This window comes from Amblyomma maculatum, chromosome 1 (assembly GCF_055883805.1).
Source record: "Amblyomma maculatum isolate TAMU_Amacu chromosome 1, ASM5588380v1, whole genome shotgun sequence".
Classification (NCBI taxonomy): Eukaryota; Metazoa; Arthropoda; class Arachnida; order Ixodida; family Ixodidae; genus Amblyomma; species Amblyomma maculatum.
In genome coordinates this window covers 396,692,190-396,717,817 of record NC_139344.1, presented here as the reverse complement: position 1 = coordinate 396,717,817, position 25,628 = coordinate 396,692,190, and the positions used below count along the sequence as shown (strand labels likewise).

At 45.6% G+C, this 25,628-nt stretch overlaps 1 protein-coding gene across 1 annotated transcript in view; it reads left to right on the top strand.

The window, feature by feature from the left end:
• LOC146208642 (transmembrane protein 181) overlaps window positions 1-25,628 on the top strand; it is a 33,014-nt gene that overhangs the window by 6,397 nt on the left and 989 nt on the right. Inside the window, exons 2-10 of the mRNA XM_084595621.1 lie at window positions 5,063-5,249; window positions 6,144-6,234; window positions 6,630-6,763; window positions 6,851-6,976; window positions 7,896-7,976; window positions 9,257-9,356; window positions 16,713-16,840; window positions 24,342-24,491; window positions 25,463-25,565. Coding sequence (XP_084451747.1) covers window positions 5,063-5,249; window positions 6,144-6,234; window positions 6,630-6,763; window positions 6,851-6,976; window positions 7,896-7,976; window positions 9,257-9,356; window positions 16,713-16,840; window positions 24,342-24,491; window positions 25,463-25,565 — 1,100 coding nt within the window. The remainder of the gene's footprint in view (window positions 1-5,062; window positions 5,250-6,143; window positions 6,235-6,629; window positions 6,764-6,850; window positions 6,977-7,895; window positions 7,977-9,256; window positions 9,357-16,712; window positions 16,841-24,341; window positions 24,492-25,462; window positions 25,566-25,628) is intronic.

Sequence of the window (25,628 nt, the reverse complement as noted above, 5' to 3'; positions counted from 1 at the left end):
AAATGACCTCAGGGTAATTAAATTAATCCGGAACCCTCCAATAGTACCCCTCATAACCCCTGTATAACTTAGGGGCGTTAAAGTAAAAAAAAAAAAGTAACAAGCACTAAATGCGACTGACGCGGGGGGTTTTCGTTAGAATTTAAATTTTTATTGCGTGACCGATTTGTAGGACGAACTGAATTGACTAACACGACCGACAATTATAGACTTGATTTGGCAGCTCATTCATTGTACATTGTTGAATTAGTTCAAACCAGACACACAACAGCCAAAAATGTCAACGATGCTGGCTCCTATACGGACTCTGCTAGTGCTGGAGCGTTAAAACTCCACCCTCTTCTCTTTTTTTCTCATAGTCACGGCGCAGTAAAGTTTTCTCGGGAGAAGTTAAATAGTATGCTGTTTATTTCCTTTTTGTTTTCTTTTCCTTTTCTGTTCCTCTCATTTTTCCGTACCCCGACCCCGAGGCTTCACTCGTACACGACAGCCACTTAACAGAAAGCGTTAAGGCTCCCGTTCAGCAGAGAATCAGGCGGCGCCGGCGGTGAAGCGTAGAGAAAATCCCGATTGTTCGAAAAGATTTGACGTCACACTTGGAGCGGCGAACTGCAAAATGATTAAACATTGCGCAAACTGCTATAAGAATGTCGCAACGTGACTTAAACATCACCAGGACAAGTAAATATATAAAGTAAATGAAGTAAGGTGGAAATAAAATTAAGGATGTAATGAGAATCGAACTCGGTGTCCTCAGATACCAAGTCAAATACGCTATCGTTAGGCCAGACAGGCAAATCTTCTTTTTCTTTATTGCATGGGAAAACTTCCGAGGAATAGACACTAAAACAGCGCATGCCTCAAATCACCGGGCTGCATATTACAAGCCAGCTATAATCCCGCAATTCCCACCATAAAAAAATAATGTCAAAACTCAGGGAGGCACACACAAGCATCGAGATGCAGTAGCCAACTAGGCGGCTCTTCCAGAGCAGCATTCACTCCCCGCAACAAAGCTCACTGCTCTCGGAATAAAGATTTCGATGATCGTGGTGGCTCGGCATGTCGGTCCATCATTAGGCTTTTTCATAAACCCATCAACATAAACAAATCATAAGGCACATCAATGTTATTCCGAACCGGTAACAAAAAAAAAAAAAACTAAATGGCGTGATTTCGATGTTCTTCTTTAGTTTCCGTTGCAATATGTCCCACAAAAACACAGCATTACGGTACTGAATAAAGCAGTGCTCAGAGGTCTCTGGCGTGTTACACAGCTAGGCGGCAATTCAGCAGCCATGGCGCAAACATCTGCTTGGCGTGAAGCCATGCCTTAACAGGAAGCGTTCGTATGTGTTGTTTGAAAAAGAACGACTCTGCAGCAGACTAAATGCACATGCGCTTGACAAGCTTTAAAACGCTAGTGTCAAGAAACTCCTGATAAGGTTGCCGATACAAAAGTATGGGGAACAAAGACTCAGTAAGAACCTCGGTCGCCTGCCTTTTGGATAGGTTATACAGGTAATCTAAAGAAAAGCGCGCAGTGAGGATATTGAAAGTGTCCGCAAACTTTTATAGGAATCCGCATGGAGTCCCTTCATGCGTCTGTCCAGTTGGTGCGATAAGATATGGCAAATGAAAACTAAGACTCCTAATAAGCACAGATGCTAAAAAAAAAATGGTTTGTCAATTCGAAAAAAAAAAAACCGAAACTAGCTGACGTACGAACAACTGAACAAGGATCCGCCAAATTATATTGGAAGAAACATGCATGAGGCGTGGTTCCCACTGAGAGCCCCATACGAAAGTTGCGAATATTCTGTGTATTGCCTGCACCTTCTTTCCCGCGCAATGTAGAAATTGCAGGACGTAGGCAAGCTTTGTATGCAAGAATGTTTGGCAGATTTGCGCGCGAGCAAACACCTAAAGTTCCCGACTCATCCACGACTGAATTTGTCGACTAATATCTACGATTTCTGAACCCCGATGTACCCCACTGTTGCGAACCTGATGCAGAGGCACCCCTAGGTAGTGTAGGGGAAGCCTAATATCCCACTGACCCAACCAGAAACCTTTCGATTTGTCTAAATTAAAAGCAGCACTTGATACCGCGCAAAATAGTTTAGTTAAATACAAAACCTCGAGCGTATTCTTTTTGTCAGAAATGTTGAAGGGTATCAGTGTAGATTGCATAATTTTGCTAAGGTTATTTGTGGCCGCATGCAGTTGGTATTCACATATTTAATAGGAATGCACCAAGAATGTGGCATTAGATGCCGCAGTATACAAACCCATATCCATATTGCACGTTCAGTATTGGAGACAGTATGAGATGAGGCTAACCAAGTAGCTCTAATTTCGACTGAACTTGCAAAAGCGTTTGATATAAAGTCAGTCACGATTTCTTATTTGCGATCTTGCAGCATGCAAATATCGGAGATTTTTTGCTCGGTTGCATAAGGCTGTGTTATAAGAAGTCCTATACAAGGCTAAATGTTGACCAAGAGCTAACCAAACCGATTCCACTGAAATAATCTGTTCGTCAAGGGTGTCCATTGTCGCCTTTGCTGTTCGCCCTATACATTGAACTCCTTTTTCGCAGCATTATTAACAATGCTGCTATCTGGGGTTTCCTCCTGGCTCAATGTGAAATTAAGATTTTGGCATATGCTGATGGCAAGGCCGCACAAGCACGTTCATGTGACATTTAAATAAATCAGGGTTTTATATCTATGTCATGTGCTCGTTTACATAATGTGGTAGCCAACGAATGTGTATGTATAACGTCAGCCCAGCACTAATTAAGAGAGTACTGATTAAACGATTAGCGAAATGCATGTCGGTGTGGGGTGTACGTGCACACCCAAGGATACGCAAGAGAAGCCGCTGACTGGAGGGATTAAAGTTGTTGAGCCACGTCCTTGAAGGCGGATCTTAAGCTTTTCCGCCAGATTTTTGCGATGACAACTCTAATCGGAATAGCCAGGTTCGAACCCGACCATGGAGTCCACGTTTCGGTGGAAGCGAAGCTTTGGTTGGTTAGTTGGTTTGTGGGGTTTAACGTCCCAAAGCGACTCAGGCTATGAGAGACGCCGTAGTGGAGGACTCCGGAAATTTCGACCACCAGGGGTTCTTTAACGTGCACTGATATCGCACAGCACACGGGCGCCTTGCTTTTCGCCTCCATCGAAAAGCGGCCGCCGAGGCCGAGATTCGATCCTGCGCCCTTGGGAACAGTAATTGAGAGCCGTAACCACTGCGCCACCCTGGCGGAGCGTACAACACTCATGTGATATGCGATGCCAGTGCACCTTAGAGATTTCCAGGTGGTTAAAATAATTCCGAAGTCGTTAACTACGGTTCCTCTTTTTACTATCATTCCCATCTTCATCTTGTGGAAAACCACTTTCCTCCCCTGTCACCGCGGCCGACGGTGTAATTGACATCTTCACCGAGAAGTGAGACAATACTGCGCCTTTAAGTTTACGGAAACAAGTTTAAATGTTTATATCATAACACTAAAGTATCAAAGAATTCGCGCCTAGATACAGCCAGAGCACTTCACTGAACGACTCTGCATACATCTACAACGGACAGCTGTATCCCCAACAATATATGCGCCGGAAGTCTGACTTCGCCGCATAAAGGGTATTGCTGCGGTGAAGCACACTCCTCAGGCTATACGCGCTAAATAGAAAACTTTAACGCGGCCGAAAAGGGCAATGCATGCGCGCCTTTTCGCAGCGCTTTAACGGCAACGGGAACTTCAATGCCAGTTATTTTATGGCAGGCAGTGAAGGACCCAGCGTATGAAAACCGCCAGAGGACATATGGAGCAAACAAACGGCCACAATACGTGTGCTCCTTCATTCCCCTTGTAGCGCCCTCTGCTCTAACTGCAGCGGTGGCGACCAACAGATACGCGAGGCAATATGGGGCAGCAAATGGGCTTACAAATTTCGTAGATATCTGTTCATTATATGCTTCAGATGACATTAGAAGACTCAGACGTCTACAGCAACATATTTGCCACTGTATGTATAAATCTCACTCAGATATGTGTGCCAGATATCACTCCTGGTCACTTTTGGATTGTTCACTAGACATCTCGTAGAATTAGGAGATTTTCAACTGAGAGGAACAAGAAGGTTTAGACGAAATAAGTCATAAAATGACGGGCGCATGCTATGGGCAAAAAACACAGAGAAAAGTGCAAGAAAAAGTAAGCTTTCGTGTACGGAAGGTACGCCATCAGAGATGCCATTACGAGGATTCAGGGTTAGTTTAACCACCTGCCCATTTAGACTATATTGGAATTTTCTAACTTAGCAAGCCTTCATCAAAATTCGCCGCCACGGTGGCGCAGTGGCTAGGGCGTTCGACTGCTGTACCCAAGGATGCGAGATCAAAATCCGGCCGTGGCGGCCGCTTTTCGACGGAGGTGAAACGCAAGGCACCCGTGGGCTATGAGATGCCGGTGCACAGTAAAGAACCCTAGGTGGTCGATATTTCCGGTGCCCTCCACTACGGCATCTGTCATACCCTGAGTCAATTTGGGACGTTAACCCCCATAAACCAAACCAAACCTCAATCGAAATTCATCTATCACTGGTAGCGATTGATCCCGTAACCTTGTACTCAGCACATGAATGCTACTTACTTGGATGAAGTCAACGCTACGTAAGAGGAACAAACGGTGCATCGTCGGAACAAGCGCACCGTCATGTGTTCCTGTGTGCTCCTTATGCTTTTCTCGTGCAACAATAACTTCATTCCACATACGCTGGCCAAGCAAGAAGTTTTTCTCTAAAAATACTGCAGCCGCTGAACGTCCGCAGCAAGTCGTGTATAAAAATGGCCCAATACCGGACCTAGCTACATTTCGTACTGAAAGACATTAGCCATTGTGTTGTCTTTGTTTTTGTTTTTTTCGTACTATCGAGAAAGTCCTATGTGAAAATAGCCAGAGCGTTCCATAATATATTTCGCTTATTCGTGCTCGGGTTTATAAGAAGAGTTCACGCCGGCTTCTAAGCAATGATTGTCTCGGTGCGCTGCGCAGGTCGGTGCAGATGCGGTTGTACACCATGCACAAACGCGAGTTCGTGGTCATGTTCTTGGTGTTCTTCGCCTGCCTCTGCCTGTGCTTGTTCATCGGGCTCGCCGGGCCACCCATCACCACCACCGTGGTGCGCTCTGCTTCAGAGCTGGGAACGCCCGGGGACAACACCACCAAGCTCAACATGGCCGTAAGTGGGAAAGTGTGTGCGCTCGGCCCCGGGAACTTGCGGAGAATATTATTATTTGCAAATTGAATAAACAAATGAATGCAGCTAGCTGCGCTTCAATCCAAGACAAAGACAGACCAAATTTCATGTCTGGAAAGCATCAAAACTGCACAAAGAGAAGGCCCACATTGGCAACAGTGCTTATGACACATTTAGTCCTACATCTTCAGCGCTAACCTCATATTTGTTAAAACATGGGCCAACTTTCACAAACTAAGGTTTTAAACGGAGGAAAAAAGCGAACTATGCATACTGCCAACTTTATGTCACCGTCCATGCATTTCTATTTGCAAGCCAGATCACTCTACTGGCCAAAGAAGCAAAAAGTTGTGTTAGCTTGCAAACTATACGTTTAGTCAAATTTCATTCGTTGGAATGGAACTGAAAGGTGGTTGAAAATTAAGCGTATTCTATTGTGTAATATGTTCATGGCACCTTCGGTAATTAACGTATTACAGCGGTGTTTCTTTATTAAATACATGTTGTGCGACGTGAACAATGAAGCCATATATCAGCATTCATTGATAACGCCCTGCTCGTCACATTTTATTTTTGTTGTTGTTGATTGGCACATGCTAGTAAATCAAATTAATCATTACAAGTTATTCTTTTTAGACAAAAGCGAATACGCGGCACATTTACACAAACGATGCCTTGTTTCCGCGTTGGTATGTTATAGCGATGGCATTTTGAAGGTTATGTAAAAGAGCGCGTTGGTTTTGGGCTGTGGTACCACAGCATCAATTTTTTTTTTTTTTTTTTTTTACGTTCGAACAACAAAATGTTCGCAAATCAATTACATGCACGTATTGTCAACGACTTTAATCGATTTCTTTCGCCCTTTTGTTTTTTCAGACGGGACCATTTGTGCTAAAGACCCCTCCATTGTCGGCGTACAGTCAGCAGCTCTGGGTCATCGCGCAAATCACCACAAAAGAAGAGGATGGTATGAATATGCGTACATTTGTTACAAAGAACTCGAGCTAGGCGATGCATGCACAGTGGTATAGTGGCTAGTACTGTATCTCCCTTTTCCGGTTGTCTAATTTGATATAAAAGGTGCTGTTGTGCTGGCCAAGATTTATATATTTCCAAATCGTCTTATTTTCTCGATAGATGGCTTGGTCCTATTCAATTGGGTAAATCGCGTAATGTGGATGAAACTCGTCGGACATGATACGTTTGTCGTACGATATGTTTTGACACTCGTTTTGCTTCTTTAGCATGACTAAGTGGTTGTAAAGTGCACTGTGTGACCCATGGAGAGAGAAAAAGAGAGGGAGAGAAAACTTTATAGTGTAAGTCATTTGCCGGCTATGCTTGCACATCCCTTTTTCGCAGAGGATGAGACGTTTCGAAAAGCGTTTCACCTCGAAATCAACATCCAAGGGATCACGTCGAAGGGTCACGTGGTAGACGTCTACGGCACGGGCCGGCCGCACATTCGCATACGCCAACTCATCTGCTCCAAGAAGGTGAGTGCAGTGCAAACACCCGTACGTTTTTTTCGGCGCCTGTACGTAGCAACTGCGCCGATTTTAAATCGAAATTTTAAATCGCAGGTGTGCGACGCCTTCACAGTCCTGCACCTGGGTTTTTTGGATTACTCCCGGTATTTGCTGACCGTCAGATTCTACGGATTGGATAGCATCAACGAGAAGTACCACATCGATGACGTCACGTTCCACGTAAGCGCGTCGATATTGACAAGCACAAGCTTCGCAGCGAGAATTCACCCCCGACTATCCTCGACCATGCATCATCTCGCATGTCTACATAACACGTAACCACCTCCTGCATGCAGCTGTAAAATAAAAAGAACGCGAGTCCGCCAGGATTAAAACCTGGAACGTTCTGTTCCGTAGTGAAGTCACGTTATCTGTTGCGCCACAGGCGGCGCCTCAAGGGCGATTCGCAGCAGAAATCGAGGCACGAGAGTAGAAACTACAGATAATGAGCGTTTGACGAAGGAGTTACTAGCAGTTATAAAGAAAGGAGCGATAACAGCACTGCAATGAGTGGACATCAAGCAAAGAGTAAAAGGAGCAAAGATTAAAACAAATGACAACGTTTGCACTACCTCTCATCGCGTTTCGCGATTCGCGTGCGGGCATTGACGTTCAATGCTTTCCTTTTCTTGCTTGCTGCACTCTCTGTCGAGCTTTATCAGCCAAAAATGGGTCGAAGTGCTGCGTATAATCTATATGTCACGTTTATTTGCTGATGACGCCACTGTTAAGTTCGATACCAGCTGAGTATCTGAACGTACGCCACCAGCTGGAATACTTACATGCATACATGTCTAGTGCAGCTTGTCCAACCTGATATTAATTTTTTAACACGCTAATAAAGAAGGCAAGTGTATTTACTAACAGTTCGATCGTGCTCAAATGAAATGGAGACGCTCGAAATTTTACTTCTTACTCGAATGACATTTATTTGTAGAATGTGGATCAGCTGAAGACATAAAAGAAGAGCACGTCTGCGCTGAAATTAGTCCACGTATTTTCCCCACTGAATGTTCACTCTGCAATTGGAAATTAATATGTCTGCATGCTTGAGTAGTCTATTAATACCACTAATCTCTCGACATCTCTTCTCTTGCAGTACAAAAGCTACAATGCATCGTTCACCCAGCTCGAGATTTGGTTCAGGTTCATCTTCCTGCTTGCAACATTTTTCGTCACGGTGAGTCCAGCGAAAAGTGCATTCGTTTGTGAAGGTGGTTTACTTGTTCCAATTCAACGTTTACGTGCTTTGCACTTGCTTCAAATGAACGACAATTTATTAGCGTTGGAATTACACAGAAGGGTCATTTGAGCATAGGAGGCGCGCCGTACATGCGACACTGTGCACAGTGCAAGTTGAGCTCCCGGGTTCGATTCCCATCTGGTAGCTATGAACTCGAGTATCAGTCAATACCATCTCTATTCTTTCCATCTACGTGACCTACCAACTCGCACATGCTAAAGATAGGCTCGTGATTTTTTCGCTCGTAAAGCCCACCACCACCGCTCTAATATTTTATCCTTTTATTTGTCCTCTCACGAAAAAATTAGAAAAAAAAATGCGCAAATAAAGAGGGGGGGAACACGGACCGGCAAAGCTTTGCCGAGCTTAGGCCAATTTTAGATAAATAAAAAGAAATTAAACGCCCTAAATAAAAAAAATAAAGAAAAGCAGGTATGCAACCCCCTCCGCCGCCTTTAATTCATGGTGTTCCGCGGGGCGCATTCCTGCGCTCTCGCCACAACATTCCGCTTTCATTGTAGGCCTCTCGTAGCACCACCTCCAATTCTTCAGCCATCATCATAGCCTCTTTTCACGGTAGCCACCATTGGAACTTTTTCCGTGGCAGCCCCATTCCGCTTGCCCATTCCTCTCCAGACAGCCCATATCACTACTCTCTCTCTTTCTTCTCATTTCTTCCCCTGGAATTTGGAGAGCGAGTTTAAATGTCTTCACTGCCACATACTAGCCATGACAGATGGTGTTAGGCTCTGCTAGCTACTACATGCCACGGCTAGCAAGTGGTGTGTTACACCTACACACGCTGACGACTACGACATGCAATGAAACCACGAGCGCCCAGGAGCTGCGCCCTGAAAATAAACGAAGCGAAACATGGTGAAGCGCCAAATGTATTCAAAAGGCGTTCCATATAAGTCCCTCGTATCTCGCCATATACTTCGCCGTAGGTGTTTATTTTAGGGACTATATAGTCGAGCAGATTAAGTACTACAGTTTCGTAATTCTACATGCAGTTTTTTTTTTTTGTATGTTTTTGTGCCGAGTCAGAGTGCCGAGTGTTCTAAGTACGATATCAGTACCGAACACCAACTGGTCACGCACATTATACGACTTACACAAATTAGCTGTTGTTGCTGTCGTTTAAAGTCACTCTCATTGCTTTGACAGAATAAAGGAGTCGAGAAAAATAACACATATGACCCCTATTTTGGGCGCAGTGCTGGTTCGCGCACACACTTCGAAGGTTCGTCTTCCGGGACTGGTCCATCGAGCAGAAATGGATGTCCATCCTGCTGCCCTGCCTGCTGCTCCACAACGGTAAGAACTAGGGCGCATGCGCTGTATTCGTCCGTTGCTTATTTGAAGGATCCCAAATAGCAGAAGAGTGCATCCCTTATCCACATTCTTCATTGTGCTTTCATTTTTCCACCTCTACTGGCCTCTAAGGCGCATGTTGCTAAGATATTGCCTGAACGATTATCTAGTGATACAAATACGTGACATGGCCTGAAATTAGTGGCTAGAAAATATTCGAAATTTCTGAATACTAAATTATTACTTATCTAATTAATTCCTTCAATTAATACTATGGTACAAACTCAAATTTCCAAAGTTAATTGAATATGCATGGTCTCAAAGTTTTCCTTAACTGACACGAAGAAAAGCCGCAGTCTTCGCTGATTTTTTTTTCTTCTTCTTCGAAACAGGGCCCACTTGAACCCTGAAAACCAATGCTGCCACGACTGCTCTCCGCAGATAGGAGCTTTCGGCGCCGTGACGCAGTCCAGCCGTATAGCAGCGCACATAATCCTCGTGCATGAACTCCAAAATTGGCCAATGCAGAATATAGCCACTCATGGCACGCTCTGTCCAATTTTCTGTCCCAGAGGCAATTAATCATAACTCCATACTTTCTTACATTGAAGTGGAGCTCCAGTTTACTTGGTGTTGTCATCAATAGAGAAATTAATTTGCATATGCACGTGACATGACGTCCATGTTAATACATTGACTTTGTATTGTGTCCCCTTAGTGGGGATCAGTTTGGAGTCATTGAAGGCAATAGCTGGAAGTCTATGAGTTACAGCGCCGTACTGCAGCTCGCCGTTAGCAGTTCGCTGATTTCACTCACAGAAGTAGCGAATATTCCATCAAAAATTCGAGCTCGGATGTAATGAACTCAGATATTTCGAAGTATTCGCTATATCGAACGCACAAACTATTCCTTGAAAATGCTATGTAAAAGTGTAAAGAAGGTGCGCTGTTTATCAAACTAGAGTTTCGCCGGCTGTTAGATACATAGAACTGCGCAACGCGCATCTGCAAGAGGCGTTTCTCCTGATGACACTCAGCGATCACGAACTTCCACATGCGCGGTCTTTGACACCTACCGACAGCGCAAGCGCTGTGAAACCAAGTGACTAAAGCCACGTTGGATGTGCTTAAGAGTGGCCTTCAATCTCCTGTACCCATTTTCAACGCCACATCCTAGTGAAACCAGTCTGAATATCCCCTTCTAAAGATAACGGCGGCCCTCGCGCACCATTCGGTGGCAAAGGAATTGCGCAAACCAAGTATACTAAAGTTAATGGGCGATTAGGCGCAGTTGGTTAGTTTTGTGTATATAGCTCTTCTCTGTTTCTTCCGATTGCTGCTGCTGCGACTACGCGCCGGCTTTTACAGTAAAACTGTTATCACGTCATGCTGAATGTGCAGATGCTTCCACTTGTGACTCCATTCCTTCCACTGAGACGCCTTACTAGCTGCCTTGTGCGCTCGGGCAGGCTGCAGCGGCTTGATTGAAGTTTGTCCAAGAAGGCTTCTCGAAAACCGTAAGAGAGACAGCTCTCTGTGCAAAAGTATTTGCACACCCGTACTGGTAACCAAATGCCACTCTTTTCGAGCAGTAAGCCCAGCGAACTGGTGAGCCGCTAACGCGGCAGGCTAATTTTCTGCGGCGTCTCCCGAGGTCACCGGCGTTATCGACCAAGGTCACCTATCGGTCCAAGTAACACGAAGGAGCCCAGGCTGCGACAAAGTCTTAGGCTATAGCAAAAGACAGCTCTGCCAGATTTACCCACGCATCCGATTTCATCGAGCAGCACCCGACTGTAAAGCCGCTGCTTGTATCCTGGACAATTATGCACGCACATCTACCGCTGGAAACAAAAACGCTCGCTCCAAATAGCACAGTACAGAGTCGATAACATTTGTCTTCTAACTATTCCGGCGGGCACTCCGTATTCTGTGCCTACGACGCATGACAGCACTCTAAACACGAAAAAGCCTATGATGCAGTAAAAACAGAATAGCTTGCCTTTTAGCGCACTCCTTATTAATTTCAGGACATTCTGTCCGAGCCCTGGGGCAGTTTTTCATCACCAAAAATAAGGAAGCAAATTTTCAATTCAAAATGTGCGAAATTCGAGCAATTACGAAGTTAAATGAATTTCTATACTCTCTAACTAACAATTCATCATGATTTCTGGTGCAGCGGTTAAAAGCTTGCTTTCTACTAAAGTATTTTAGTGGTGGAAATTTACTTCAGGGTTTGGAAAGAATACCGCAGCAGGACTTTTTGACGGGTTAGTTGGTACATGATCTTGATTCTTATAGCGCTGACGAAACACCACAGGAAGAAAGACACAAAAGGACAGAAGCGCAACTTCCAACTTTAATGAGAAGAAAAGGAACCCAGGCATTCTTTTATAATCTCTGGTCTGCATGAATGTGCGATAACCCCCACACAAAGAATACCGTGCTCCTACAAATGAGTGTGCTCCCTTTTTACAGATTTATAGCCTTATTCGTGTTTACAGTGAGCGGTCATCGGGCTCGAGACGACTGGTCAACAGCGTCACGACTATGGACGCTGCGGCATTCGCGGCCGACTGATAGACCTGTGGGATACAGACACTGCTCGCAGTGCGGAATCTGGGTGTGTTGTCACGCGCGTTCGCGGCTCAGTCGCAGTAATCCTTCGCGACCCGCAAGTCAGGTTGGCCTGCTCGTCGGTCGACCATCCAAGTGATGAACACAATGGCGACCCCCAAAGCGTTAAGTGTGATCGACTTTTTACCCGAGCTGGGCCGGCCAATTTCACCAGAAGTCCCTGAAGAAAAATACGTTTGTCAATGCGCGCAACTTAAAACGGCTGTTGGTCAGGGATAGGCACGCGTAGCGATCTGCGAAAACGGGGTGGCTCGGGGTGGCTGTGAGCACATGAGTCAAAAATCTGAACGAACTACAGCAGTGCCGAACGCACGTTCATTGCGAGGAAAGCTTTCACTCACCCGCGCTTCGCAGAAATGTGCCGAGATAGGACACGACCAACCACTGAAGAAATGCTATACTCACGGTACAAAGACGCGCATCGAACGCATTATCAAAGGTTGCTTGGCCGATTCCGGGCAGCCAAACCTTTCGCCGAGCCGCGCTGTTCTCTCGTTGGGTTGAACTGCGAACCGTTCTTTCCATTCCTGTTCTACTGCTGTTGCACCAAAAGTCACAGAAGAAGCATTGCCAAGACGAAAGATTAGTCGCTAGCCGATAAACACTGAACGAACCATCACGACTCCACCGTACTGAGGCTATAATGGCAGGGGCATATATGTATACCGCAAGTTGCTCGTAGCAAATACGAAAGGTAAGGGCAACCTGGGCCAGTCAGGATGACTCGCATTACACACGCTGGTATAGTTTGGTAGCCGCATTAATTTACCCAGGGCCCGTATTCTGAGTTTGCGTCGTTTTCGAAAGTGTCGTTATCGCCCTGACCTCGAGTCTTCTGATTGGTGGAAACTCCGGAGCCGGACGTTACTACCACTTCCGGTTCCACGAGGTCACAGAGATGACGACACTTCTTTAAAGTACGCAAACTCGAAGTACGGTTCTCAGTCGCCCTTACCTTCCGCACTAAGCGGCACAGTTCAGAGGACGTCTTTACTTTTGGTTCAATCAGGGGCGGCGCCTTAAACGGATGCTGAGGACCCCTTTTACAAATACAATTTTCTTGCCGATAAATGCGCATTACGCTGCCGGACCAGCGTCAGCATAGCCTGAAAGAGTCAGCAAAACAATGTTTACCAGGAATGGTAATCGGATGGCGTTGTGCGCAGTGTTCCTTTAGTGAAGGCAACAATACAGAAAAGCCTGACCTCACTTGTTACTCGTTTCTGGTTCTGTTGCTTGTGTTCGTTGTTAATTCGTGTTTTCGCAAAGCCATATCTTTAGAAATAAACATTCATTTATTCTTTTTGCAGCTCGATCGCATCATTTCCTTGCTGCTGTTTATTTATTTTTTTTTTTACGGCGGTAGTATTTCGTGTTGCAAGCTCTTAATTACTTTTTGCTAATTAACAAACGCAGATAAACTAGGTACATGTAAAAATTTAAGCACCCAAGGGTGCCACGTATGTCACCTTAAAAGACCGGTTTTGCTGCTTTCACGGGAAATAATATTCCACGCCTCACCTCCCGAACAAAAGAAAACCGCATTCTAAAACAAACACTGGAAAAAGCCCTCAGAAGTTCCTAAAGATCAAAAACCAAAATATTCGACCCTTCAGTAGCGTATATATTTCGCTCCCAAATCAATTTTGCGCCTTCGACAATCAATGTACTCATTTTCATTCCTCATCGTACAGTGTCTGCCAAGAGTTTGAAATTCACCACGGCCTCATATGGAGCGAGAGCATGGAAAGGGGCGGCGTTTTTGGTGCTCCCGCTTCTGCCGTGGTTGCGACGAGCAGTGAATTTTATTTTTTTATTTTTTACATACGCTGCGGCGTTTGGACTTTTTTCAACAGTCGCCACGATTGGTATGCCGTTGCCATAAAAATTACCGGAAGATTTGTCTTGACCTATGCGCCGCCATTCAAGCGCACCTTCGAAGATCTTCGAAAGTTTAATAATTTCCTACTTTGCCGAGGAAGCTGTAAGCACTGAAAGTTTGAAGAAATCGCACGCTCAGGCACGGTGTTTCCCTTCGCCAACTACAGGTTAACTATACCCTGATTATTTGTGCTTTGGTCCCAGCCTTGCATCAATGGTACTACACAAAATGACGAGTACTGTGACGAGGAAGTGTCTCTCCTTCATCAGTGCCTTCCTCACGCGCTCACCACCGCCGTCCAAGTGTCTTGCCTAACCGTAGTTGTTTGCGCCATCGCTCTGATTGGCTAAGCTGTTTCGTGAGATCACAACCACGTGGCCTCGCTCAGGTATACTTCACTCTGTCCGCTAGCAGCTCCAAAGCGCGAGTTTCCCCGACGGGTCTTTCAAGTCGGCTAGCCAACAGAGAAAGCGATGGAGCCTATCACTGACCATGACCTCTTCTAGTGCGCTCACGCTTTAAAAAATTCCGGGGGCACTTTGGACCACAAAAGTGCGATGAGGCGAAAGCCTTTATAGCGCGATGGTCCGCAGACCTTCACTACGGCACCTTTCTTTCTTTGTTCTTTCACTCCTACCTTCTTCCTTCCCTTACGGCGCGGTGCAGGTGTCCGCGCAGAAGTGTGAAGGTACTTCGCATTTCCTATAAACCAATTTGAAACGCCGCGGTCTCACTGTTCAATTTGAGCATATATATTATTAAACGCCGCGGTCTGCTTGTATAGGCTATGTGGTGAAGCGCCAAATGAAACGCGCAGCGCGGACGCTCGGATCGGACACCCGGCGGTGTCAGCTTAGTACATGCGCGAATCGCCTGGTGAAGTCATCGGCCATTAACGGACGTGACGTTAATGGCCGACGAGATGTGATGCCATCATGACGTCGCATCATTACACATGACCGGATGCGACGTCATGATGGCATCACACACGTCATGACCGATGATGTCACCAGCTGATGACGGTCATGAATGCTGCCATCACTGTCATCAACTGTCACTATAATAATCACTATCACTACCACTATCATTATCGACCACTATCTACCACTAACTAAAGTTCCTCACTGACAACTTTAAAGTTAAACAGAACCCGTGGAATCTCGCGAAGTGTGACACTTCTCGCGGACGCACGCACCCGCGTACGGAGGGACACTTATGAGCCTGTAAATGATTTCAACATTTAAAAAATAAATCAGAGCGGACTCAAGCCGGGTACTCGGGTTCAGTAGCCAAGCATCTTAAACACCAAACACCGCGGAGTGTGCTTTCATTCGTTAAAACTAAATTTAAGTAGAGTTAAACATACTCCATTTGACGCGGTGGCTCAGATGTCTCCATATACCCGTGGTCTCCACGATCAAGCGCGCCGTTGCACCGGAGCTGATCGCGGAGGCCACGGTTAAGCCTCCGCCATTTGACGCGGTGGCTATCAGGCAGCGCCACATATACGGCTGAAACTTCAGCTTCCCGCGCTGTCGCACTATAATCGGTTTAACAGAAATAGCTTCTGCCAATTTTTTTGACGCGGTCAATACCCCGTGTGTGGTAAACCTGCAGTAAAATTCCATCTCCCGCTTTCTTAAAGGACGCTCATGGCGATGCCAGGCTTGTCGGACTAGGCTATGCGGGTCAAATAGACTCACAGCGACAGCTTGTCGATCGGGAAATAAGCAATGACATTCCAGAAACTACATGCATATTTCGTGTCTTAAATGACCTCTGAGGAAAGCATTCTGGTTGAGGAACGTTTTTGGTCGGCATCGCCGCAAATGATGCCACAACTCGACTACACTATATATAGTTCCGTCGCAAACAAGGAAGTGCAAGGATGCATATAATTATATGCACGGTTTTTCATTAATCAGCACAGCAATGCACTCCTTTTCCGCCAGAGTACTATTCCTAATTTTGGTGCGCTAACTAGCACCAACGAAACTTTTCTTCCAAGTTTGTTCTTCGCGATCCTGAACAGCCTTCTCTAAATGCGCTGACGCCGGCATTAGCACCTCACGCCTCCCGCCTAAGAGCTAGCCCTACATTTACTACGCTAAAATGCTAATTCTGGTTACTACAGTGTGATGCAAAGAGCTATGGAAAAGGAAATGGCAGGCGTAGCGTTCATAAAGGAAGCAAGTATAAATGTGTAGGGGACAACAGACAGAATGTGATGACTTTCTGGTTGAAATGAACACTGGCAGGGCATGTAATTATATCATGTCGAAATTCAATAATCGATAATCCATTAAGATAATGAAGTATACCATCCGTCTGGCGCGTAAAGTTTGTAAGATTGCGTGGAGGAGGTCGCACTGCTGGCATAAGACCAGTCAAATCCGCCTTTTTCATAAGGCCCCTCTGCACATGCGCGTCTATATCCTGGTTGAAAACAAACCACCAACCAAGCTGCACATGCGCAGTTCTTAACCTCCGCAATCGGCGCAGCTGTAGCTAATCTCGGAGGCCATGTGTAGTTAATGATCGTGACAGGCGTATGCGATAGATGGCGGTAGCTGTCAAGAACACATACCGTCATTGCAGTAATTTCGCTGGCGGCTGCATCTGACGTTCTCAATCAGTAGCAGACGAATTTTCAGCCACTCTCAGAGGGCGCCACATTTTGTAAAAAAAAAAAAAAGCGGATTGTATGAGAAGGGCATGCACTATTCTGACCGCCACAATCATGGTTGCATGCCACCTTGGGTTGATTTAATAGATTACTAATTGGGCAATTGCCATTTATTATCCCCCTATATTTTCTAAATCTTTCCCCTTCTCACCAGATCCCGTGTTTCCCATGTCGCTGCTGGTGAACAGCTGGATACCCGGGATGCTGGACGCCATCTTCCAGGCCTCGTTTCTGTGCGCGCTGCTGCTCTTCTGGCTCTGCGTCTACCACGGGATACGGCAGGTACGAAGTGGAAAGAAGGCTGACGCGGAGTCACTCTTTTGTTTCTTGAGTGGCGTGAGCAGAAAGTGCGAACAGGAAGTGATACAAAAAACAATAACGTGATTTCATATAAAACTTTCGACACAACCATTATTTGTGCAACATACAGGGTGGTGTCATACCATTTCACTCCCCATTCAGCACTCATCTACTAGTAGAGATTGGAGGCTAGTTTGCGACGGGGATTCGAACCGACGACTTAAGTATTCTCAACTGTTGTTGTTGCTGTGGCTGTAGGAAAAGAAAATGCACGGGCCTGCTTCTGGCTCTGTAGCTGAGCCACCTCTGCTGCCTCGTGCAGACAGAAGAGAAAATAGAGAAAGAAAAGGAAGGGGGAAAGAAAGACGCGCCGCAACAACCGCCGTCGTCCACCACCAAAGCAGTGGCGGGTGCAATGACGGCCTACAACAGATAAAAATTTGGCGGCAGGCTAACCCCCGCCGCAAGCGGCGGTGACCTACCTGTCCCATCCCCTATTCCCAACTGTATGCCGTTAATTATTTATTCAAGAGTTAGCCCGCATTGGCCGAAGGCTTTGTTGCAAGGAATGGGGGGGGGGGGGGGGTTACAGTTGGGGAAAAAAATCTGCAGAGCAAACTTTCAATTCCAAAAGCCTGTTCCACTGTTTCGCAGTTTAAAAAAAAAAGCGAATTGGTTAGCAAGTTCGCTCTTGTGCAGTAATCTCGAATAGCTAAAGGAGTGGTCCTGCCGTTTAGAAACGTAAAAATGTTTAACGTAACTTTCACAATAAACCCCAGTTATTTTTTTTTTTGCGCCTCCATGCAAAGTAACCAGACAGCCTGGTATGTTATATCGATCTCCTTGCTTGCGATCATGTCAGAATAAAAGACGATTGCTGTCTTTCCTCCCTTCCCTCACGGCGCGATTTTGGTGTCCACAGAAACAAGAGTGACAAATACTGCGCCTTTCCCTTCCTGTGTACCAATTATTATTATTATATTATTATTATTATTATTATTATTATTATTATTATTATTATTATTATTATTATTATTATTATTATTATTATTAATTCTCTTTCCATTAAGACTGAAGTTTTATAGATTACATCGCGGAATCGGATCCTGGCAACGGCACTTCAAATAGTTTCAGCTCTTCCAAACCTAGATACAGAGCAAGAGCTCGGAACGTCATACGAGACTCAATATCCCAGGTTTTTGGGGTAATTGATCAACGCGAGGTTAACCGGCTTACTTCATAACAAGCTGCAAGTTTCTGGCTTCAAGGTAAAATTGTCCCGCCCGATGACTTGGCGAAATCTGACGTAAAGAGCTCTCACTAAAACTAGGAATACTCGCAGTTAACTTGAAGCTCACCGCCACGGCGTCCACCAGACACGGACAGTACACGCGTTCTGAAAGAGGCTTATTTTTGAACGAACGGACGAACAGGTCAGGTCGCGACACTCCGGACAAAATAAAAAATAAAATCAATTCCATTGTTATATGGAAGACAACCCAGAGAAAATGCGCCGCAAGACCTCTGATTTTGTACGCGTCTCAACTGAGAGTATACGCAGGACATGTGTGATGAATTGACGTAACAAAGTGGTGCTCGAAGTAGTAGCGATTTTTATGCGAAGCATACTAGCCGCACAACCGAGCTCTTCCTTGCTGCGCCGCGCGCGGCCGCGTAGCTACCACTTGACCTACGTCGGCGCACCACGTGATATGACGTCACAACAGCTGTGAAAGCTGGGGCTCAACTCGTGCGCTCGCTTGTGGACGCGCAGCCTCCGCTCCGCCGGTGGCCTAAATCCCGCTCCTACCGCTAGAAGATACTGACGTCACGCAATTGTATAAAAGGCGACGCACTCGTTGAGTCGGTTGAGCAGCGAGATGTCGGCCGGGGAGAGGGTGGCTCGCCAGACCGCAAAGCGCAAGTTACAAACAGCCACGGAAACGGGAGAAGAACGAGAAGTACGGCTTGCCAAGCGACGTGCACAGTATGCAGCTAGACGGCAGCGTTCGACAACCGATGCCGAGGTGAAGGATGAAGCTTCGAGTACTTCTACTCGGTTCGAGCGGCGAAATGCTACCAAACGGAAAATGCGTTCTTGTCTATGAAATGGCTAACCAGGTATAGCCAGGTAATGTTTAATTTTTTAGGCTAGTATGCTTCGCATCCTAGGCTTAACCATAAGCTAAGCCAGACCAATTTTTTACCCCTGACCAAGAAACGCACACAAAAGGATATTCCATGCAGTGTTTGGCGATGTTTGATTGCAATCCGCGGGACTTCTTACGGTGATCTTTGTCTACAGAGAAAACATACATGCATGAACTCACCACTGCATCCTCGAGTAGAATCGAGTCTGAGCAGATGGCCATACCAAAGCGCGCCCGAGCAATTACAATTTTGTCGAAAATGTGATGCCCGTTGTTACTTTTTTTTTTTTTATCCAGAGAACGGGGGTGGCGTGGAGAGAAAGAGGAAGGGAGGGAATCTCTAGCTCCAAAAAGAACAGCAGCATTACCCAATGTCGTTTATGTTGGTACAAAAAGATTTTCGTTTTTTTTTTTTTTTTTAAGCAGATTTGTTGTTGTTCTGCTGGTTATTTTATTATATATACAAAAGGAAGGAAAAGATGTTTGCCTGCCCGTGTCTGCTATCTGATATCTGAAGCACCTGAACTGGGGCAGCGGAAATAAAGGGATAGCGAGGAAGGGTAGAAGAAATCAAAGAGGTGAGTGATAGGGAGGAAGGATAGGATACTTCTTGGAGGCTGGAGCGTACGTATGGGGAGGCGAGATCGTATCTTTCATCCGGAAAAAAGAAATGGTTCACCGAAGTTTTCGTGAAAACAAAAATTCTCGCTTACGGATTCTTCTATTTCTATTTTTTTTTTTTTTTTTTGCTAAGGGAAACACGGACACTTTGGTTTGGACATATAAACAAAACTTCGACGGTGTTCACGAGCCAAATGCTCACAATTCATCCTGGCAGCAGAACGAACTGTGTCGGGTAAATTAAAAATGATACCAGGTTGGATTCCTCGAACGAGGAACAGTTTTGCTCTTTCAAAGGTGCGCCTCAAAATAAAATGTAAAAAAAGCATGGACGGTAAATATGATCAATGCTGCACAATATGCGCCAGTTTTCCTCAGCCGCCACCACCGGATGGAGCAGCCGCTGACGTGTTCAGACGACCGTGCAAGCGGATGGACATGATCCAGCTCGTCAATCACCTGAGAGTGGAATGGAGGTGGCTGCTCCTGGCCCTACGGGGCTGGGACTGGTATGTCACCGCCGCTTACGCCGGGGGCTAGCCTGCCACCAATTTGTATCTGTTGTAGGCGGTCACTGCACCCGCCACCGCTTCGGTGGTGTACGACCGCTGTTGCGGCGCGCGTCTTTCTCTGCCTCTTTTTTTTTCTTTCTTCTCTATTTTCTCTTCTGTCCGCACGAAGCAGCGAAGGTGGCTCAGCTACAGAGCCAGTAGCAGGCCTGTGCATTTTTCTTTCCTTCTTCTTTCAGTCGCAACAACAATCACCTCGTGACACGCCTTACCGCTCTCTACTATTTCCCAATCGCTACCCGCCCCCTCCTACGCTCTCTTCAATGGATAGGGAGTTTTTCCTCCCGCGCCGGCGGCTGCGTTTCGATGGCGGCGAAACGGAGATGTGTCCGTGTACTGTGCGATGTCAGTGCACGTTAAAGGTCCCCAGGTGGCCGAAATTATTCCACAGCCCTCCACTACGGCTCCGCTTCCTCTTCCCGCGTCCACTCCCACTTTTCTCTCATTGCGGTGCGGTTTTGGTATCCACACAAGTGTGACAGTGCACCTTTCCTGTGAATCCATTATTACTATTTATTATTACTATTCCTCTCCTATACCAACAGAAGGTTTAGATAGACAGACACATTTTTCCAATACATTAAAAAACTGACAGCCCAATCCCCAGCGAAAGCTGTAAGTTGGTGTGCACTACGTTGTTGTGACTGTAGGAAGAAGGAAAAGAAAATGCACGGGCCTGCTACTGGCTCTGCAGCCGAGCCACCTCCGCTGCTTCGTGCGGACAGAAAAGAAAATAGAAAAGAAAGAAAAAGAAGAGACAGACGCGCGTCGCAACGGCCGTCGTCCACCGCCGAAGCGGTGGCGGGTACAATGACGGCCTACAACAGGTACAACCTACGGTGGCAGGCTAGCCCACGCCGTAAACGGCGATGACCTACCAGTCCCATGCCCCGTAGGGCCAGGTGCAGCCACCCTCCGTACTACGTGGACATACCATTGAAAGCAAAAGTGCGATAGCTCACTATTTTCGCCCCGCCGCAGTGTTTAAGACGCTCGACAGCCGGAGTACCTGAATCGAACCCGATCGCCGTCGGCTACTTTCCGGTGGAGGCGAAACGAAGAGGCGTCTGTATGCAGCGCGATGTCAGTGCGCATTAAAGATGATAATAAATTGGCTTAGAGGAAAAGGAAGTCGCAACATCCGTCGCCCTTCTTTGTTGACACCTGAATCGCGCCGTAAAGGAGGGGAGGAAGATGGGAATGAAAGTGGATAGAAGAGTCGTAGTGGAGGGCTGTGGAGCAATTTCGACTAAACGGGTATCTTTACCAATTACTAATTTAAGGCGCCCGACTACTACCGGGGTTTGATCCCGACCGCCGGCGGCTGCATTTCGATGGAGGCGAAACGAAGGGGCGTTCGTGTGCTCTGAATTACTATGGAGCCTTCTGCTAGGCTATTTGTCTCTATCCACTTTCACTCCCCCTTCTCTTACAGCGCGGTTCAGGTGTTCACAAAAGAGCAATATATGATGGCGCCTTTCCTTTCCTTTAAACCGCTTATTATTACCGACCTGTCCAGGCCTATTCCCTTCCAAAGTTAAAGGCGCTCTCGCGTCTACTCAAGTGCGAAGATCAAGCATCCTCTTAATATTTAATTACAGAAAATCTAGGCATGCACCGAAGTTAAATTATTAAAGAATGATATTCGACTTTGTGAGCGATGTTTGGATTCAAATAGGCCGGCAGTCAGTGCATATAAACTTCAAAGCCCAGCATCGCGATACAGGCGCCAATACGCTCGTTCAGTTTCATAAGCAGGAGCCGTCGTCGCTGCAACGCCACACTTTATCTTCTAAAGGATCCATAGCAGACAGCTTGCCAAACATCGATGTATCAACCTATATAATAAGGTGCAAACGCAAGGCAACCGCTGCACCGAATTACCGGCGGGTCTTCCTTGTCAATACCTCTCCAACGAGACTGGCACTGCGGTCTGACCGCAGTCTACCTGCTTCCCCTCTCCCAAGTACAAAGCGCCCGCCCTGCCATGACCTACTTTTTGCTCCTTGGATCTCCCTCTCCAGTCGGTGCAGCCAATTGGTGGTGATGGTGCAGCTCCACTGCAGGCGATGCAATCACTCCTATCGTACAATACAAGTTGCATCTCAAGCCTGCAGTGTCCGCAAGATTGAGATTCTCGGTGATAAAAGTAAACCGCTTTTAAAGCTTTTTTTAATTACTACCTAAACAGGAAGCTAACCATTAGATGAAATAAGTTGAAGAATTTCACTGCCTCCGGTTGTCATTGTCAAACATCATAAAGCCAATTTCGTTTACTGTTGTCATTGGAATAATACAGGACGCCACGAACCGTGACCCACTGTTAGCAACTGCAGCTTAAGTTGTCAAGTTGTATTCTAATACTAAAAAGGCTTTCCTCTTCTACTTGACAACTGCTCAGTCATCGAGTAGCTTTGTTCATACGACACTGGATGACGATAGGTTCCATTGCGAAATGATACTCTAAATGGCTGAAACAAGGCTAAAGCACCTTTCGCTGTAAAACGTAGGGAGCTACCTACATCATGGTCCCATGGGATTCATCATCATTCATCATCATTTATTGAACCCTTAAGGACCCTTTACAGGGTATTACATAACGGGGGGGGAAGCAACATACATTTTAAAACAGTACATGAGGAAAGTGAAAGACGTTAAAACAACAACAAAAAAATCTTGTAAAAACAGATACATATAAACATACAATGAGAGTAAGGAGTACAACAAATACAATCAGTAAAATCAAAAATTGCAATCAAGGAGAACAAGTGAATTAAATTATGGGTGGGAAAATAAATTTTAGACAAATTTAATGTTCAAAGCCAGACAATAAGCATTGTTTGAATTTGACAGGGTCACTTTCCATGACAGTAGGATCTGGCAATTCATTCCATTCCTGTATTGCTGTTGGCAAAAATGATTTATTAAAAGCAGATGTTGATCCATGTAGGCGCTGTATACTTAAGCAATCGAATAAACGTCGAGATGAACGTGCTGGTGGGTGACGAAGAGATTGGCGTAGATGCGTAAAGTGATAGAATATCTTATGGAAGAGGCATAGGCGTGATATCTTGCGGCGGAAGACCAATAGGGGAAGATCCAGTGACGATTTTATACTGCTGATACTGATTTTGTAGTCGTACTTTGAAGATATAAAACGAGCGGCGCGGTTCTGCACTGATTCCAAAGAACTGATGAGGTAAACCTGATGTGGACACCAGATTGTGCATGCGTATTCGAGTTTGGGTCTTACGAAGGTTTCATATGCCAGTTTGCAGACGGATGGGGGAGACAATAATAATGTTCTTCTAATAAATCCGTGTTTTAGAGCTCTCAGCGACTATTTTAATTATATGTTCAGGCCAATTTAAATTGCTTGCGATTAATACACCGAGGGTCAAGTGGATGCAGCTAGCACAGAACCGGGTTAATTGGAGAAATATGGGAGAGGCCTTCGCCCTGCAGTGGGTATAGTCAGGCTGGTGATGATGATGATGAATACACCGAGGTAACGATACGTTAGTACTTGTGAAATATTGACTGAGATTAAAGTGTAGACGTGTGTGATGTTAGAGCGTTTGCGCGAAACTTGCATAAACTTGCATTTTGAAATATCAAGCTGCATCAGCCACTTATTACACCAGTCCTCTATTAAAGTTAAGTCATCCTGAAGCATGGTCTGGTCAGCATGCCACCAGATGCCAAAGATGCCACCATTTATCCTTTGAGGACAACAGCAGGATCACCCTCGCCTATGCGCCATCCAACATAACTTCACTTCACCTCACCTTCACTTTCCTTCCCCTCCTTAACACCACAATACCTCCGCCCAAATTACAAACAGGTGTTTTTTTTTTTCACACGTACCACACTTAAGTGCCTGCATCACTTCTCACGTCACGGAAGCTCTTGCCCACAGTAGTATGTTTCGAGGCTGAAATGGAAATGTCGACCAGACCATCCACCAGAAAACGCTAGGACACAGCAGAACAAGTGTTAACAGGAGTTAGTATGTTTCGAGTCTGAAATGGGAATGCCTACTGGACATTCACCAGAAAATGCAAAAACATAGTGAATAAATGTTAATAGGAGTTTAAAAATATGAGAAAAATTGATCATGTCCCTGCGTGTCCTCATGCACAGAATGAACGTCGCTTCACTACTTTCTACCTGCCCAAGCTGTTGGTGGTCGGCATGCTCTGGACAGCTGCATTCGTGCTCGCTTCCTGGCAGCGGTACAACGAGCTCAGGGACCCCACCTACAACTACAAGGTTGACACGCACGGATTCGCGGTCAGTATGCATTTTACGTATGCCTCTTGGGGGCCACACTTTTCAACATATATAAATTTGCCGTGAAATACAGTGAGAAAAACTAGAGACAAGCTGAAAAGTGAACAAGATGACACTGGTTGCGAGAAAGTGGACGTGTGCAAGTCATTTGTGAAAGCTTGCACACATGGGGTTGTCAGTAATATATATTCCCTCACCTGCAGAAATTGCTATGCCTGACAGGACAGACAGTGTTAAATTGTTGGCTTTAAAGACCACTGTAAGCTTCCTAGAAAAGCTGGCCCTTTTTGTCTGACAGCAGAAGTGCAGTCTAGAAAAACGGTAAAAGTGCTCAGGACATAGCAAAAAATTGTTAAAAGAAGAAAGCCAATGTATATAGTGTGAGACATTCAATATTTTTGTACCAAGGTAACTTGGACTTTTTTAACTGTGCCAATCATTTTTTGCACTATACTTCGTGGTTAATTACCAACTCACCTGGTATTTCATCTTTTATAAATCAACTTCTACATCCAAAATAATCAACTTTGTGCTCGAAGCACAGTATCTTAGCTATGATAAGGAAAATGTGTGGATATATGTACCGCTCTTTAGTCTCAATGTTTCCGAACTTACATGGCTCACGAGAATGTTTGCTAGGGCACAGCATGCACATTAAAATGTGCAGCACTGCTCGCCTAGTTGGTACTGCAACTTTTAACTGTTTAGTGAAAAAAAGCCACAAGAGCACACAGCAGAAAGCCACAGCGGATATGCACCTAAATTTGGCAATTAAATTGAGTGATTCAGGAACTGCTCGTCGTGTGTAAGTAGAAATATAGCTTAACCAAGTACATCATTTAATACACCACATCTCATTCTAAGTTCACTCCATCATCTGCTGAGGACTTTCTGTGCATACCACAAGACTGCATTTTATATAACTTCTCATAATGCTCGTTCAGTCTTAACTTTGAGTTATTTTATTGCAGGCCTTGAAGATATTTTTCTTCACCATGGGATCAATATACCTGGCCTACCTTCTTTACCTGGTTGTACAGGCATACACGGAGCTACGGTCCATGCCTTATTTTGGTAACGTGCCAATTTGCATATTCAGCAAGTGCCTCAAGCTCGACCTTGCCATGACTCATGAGG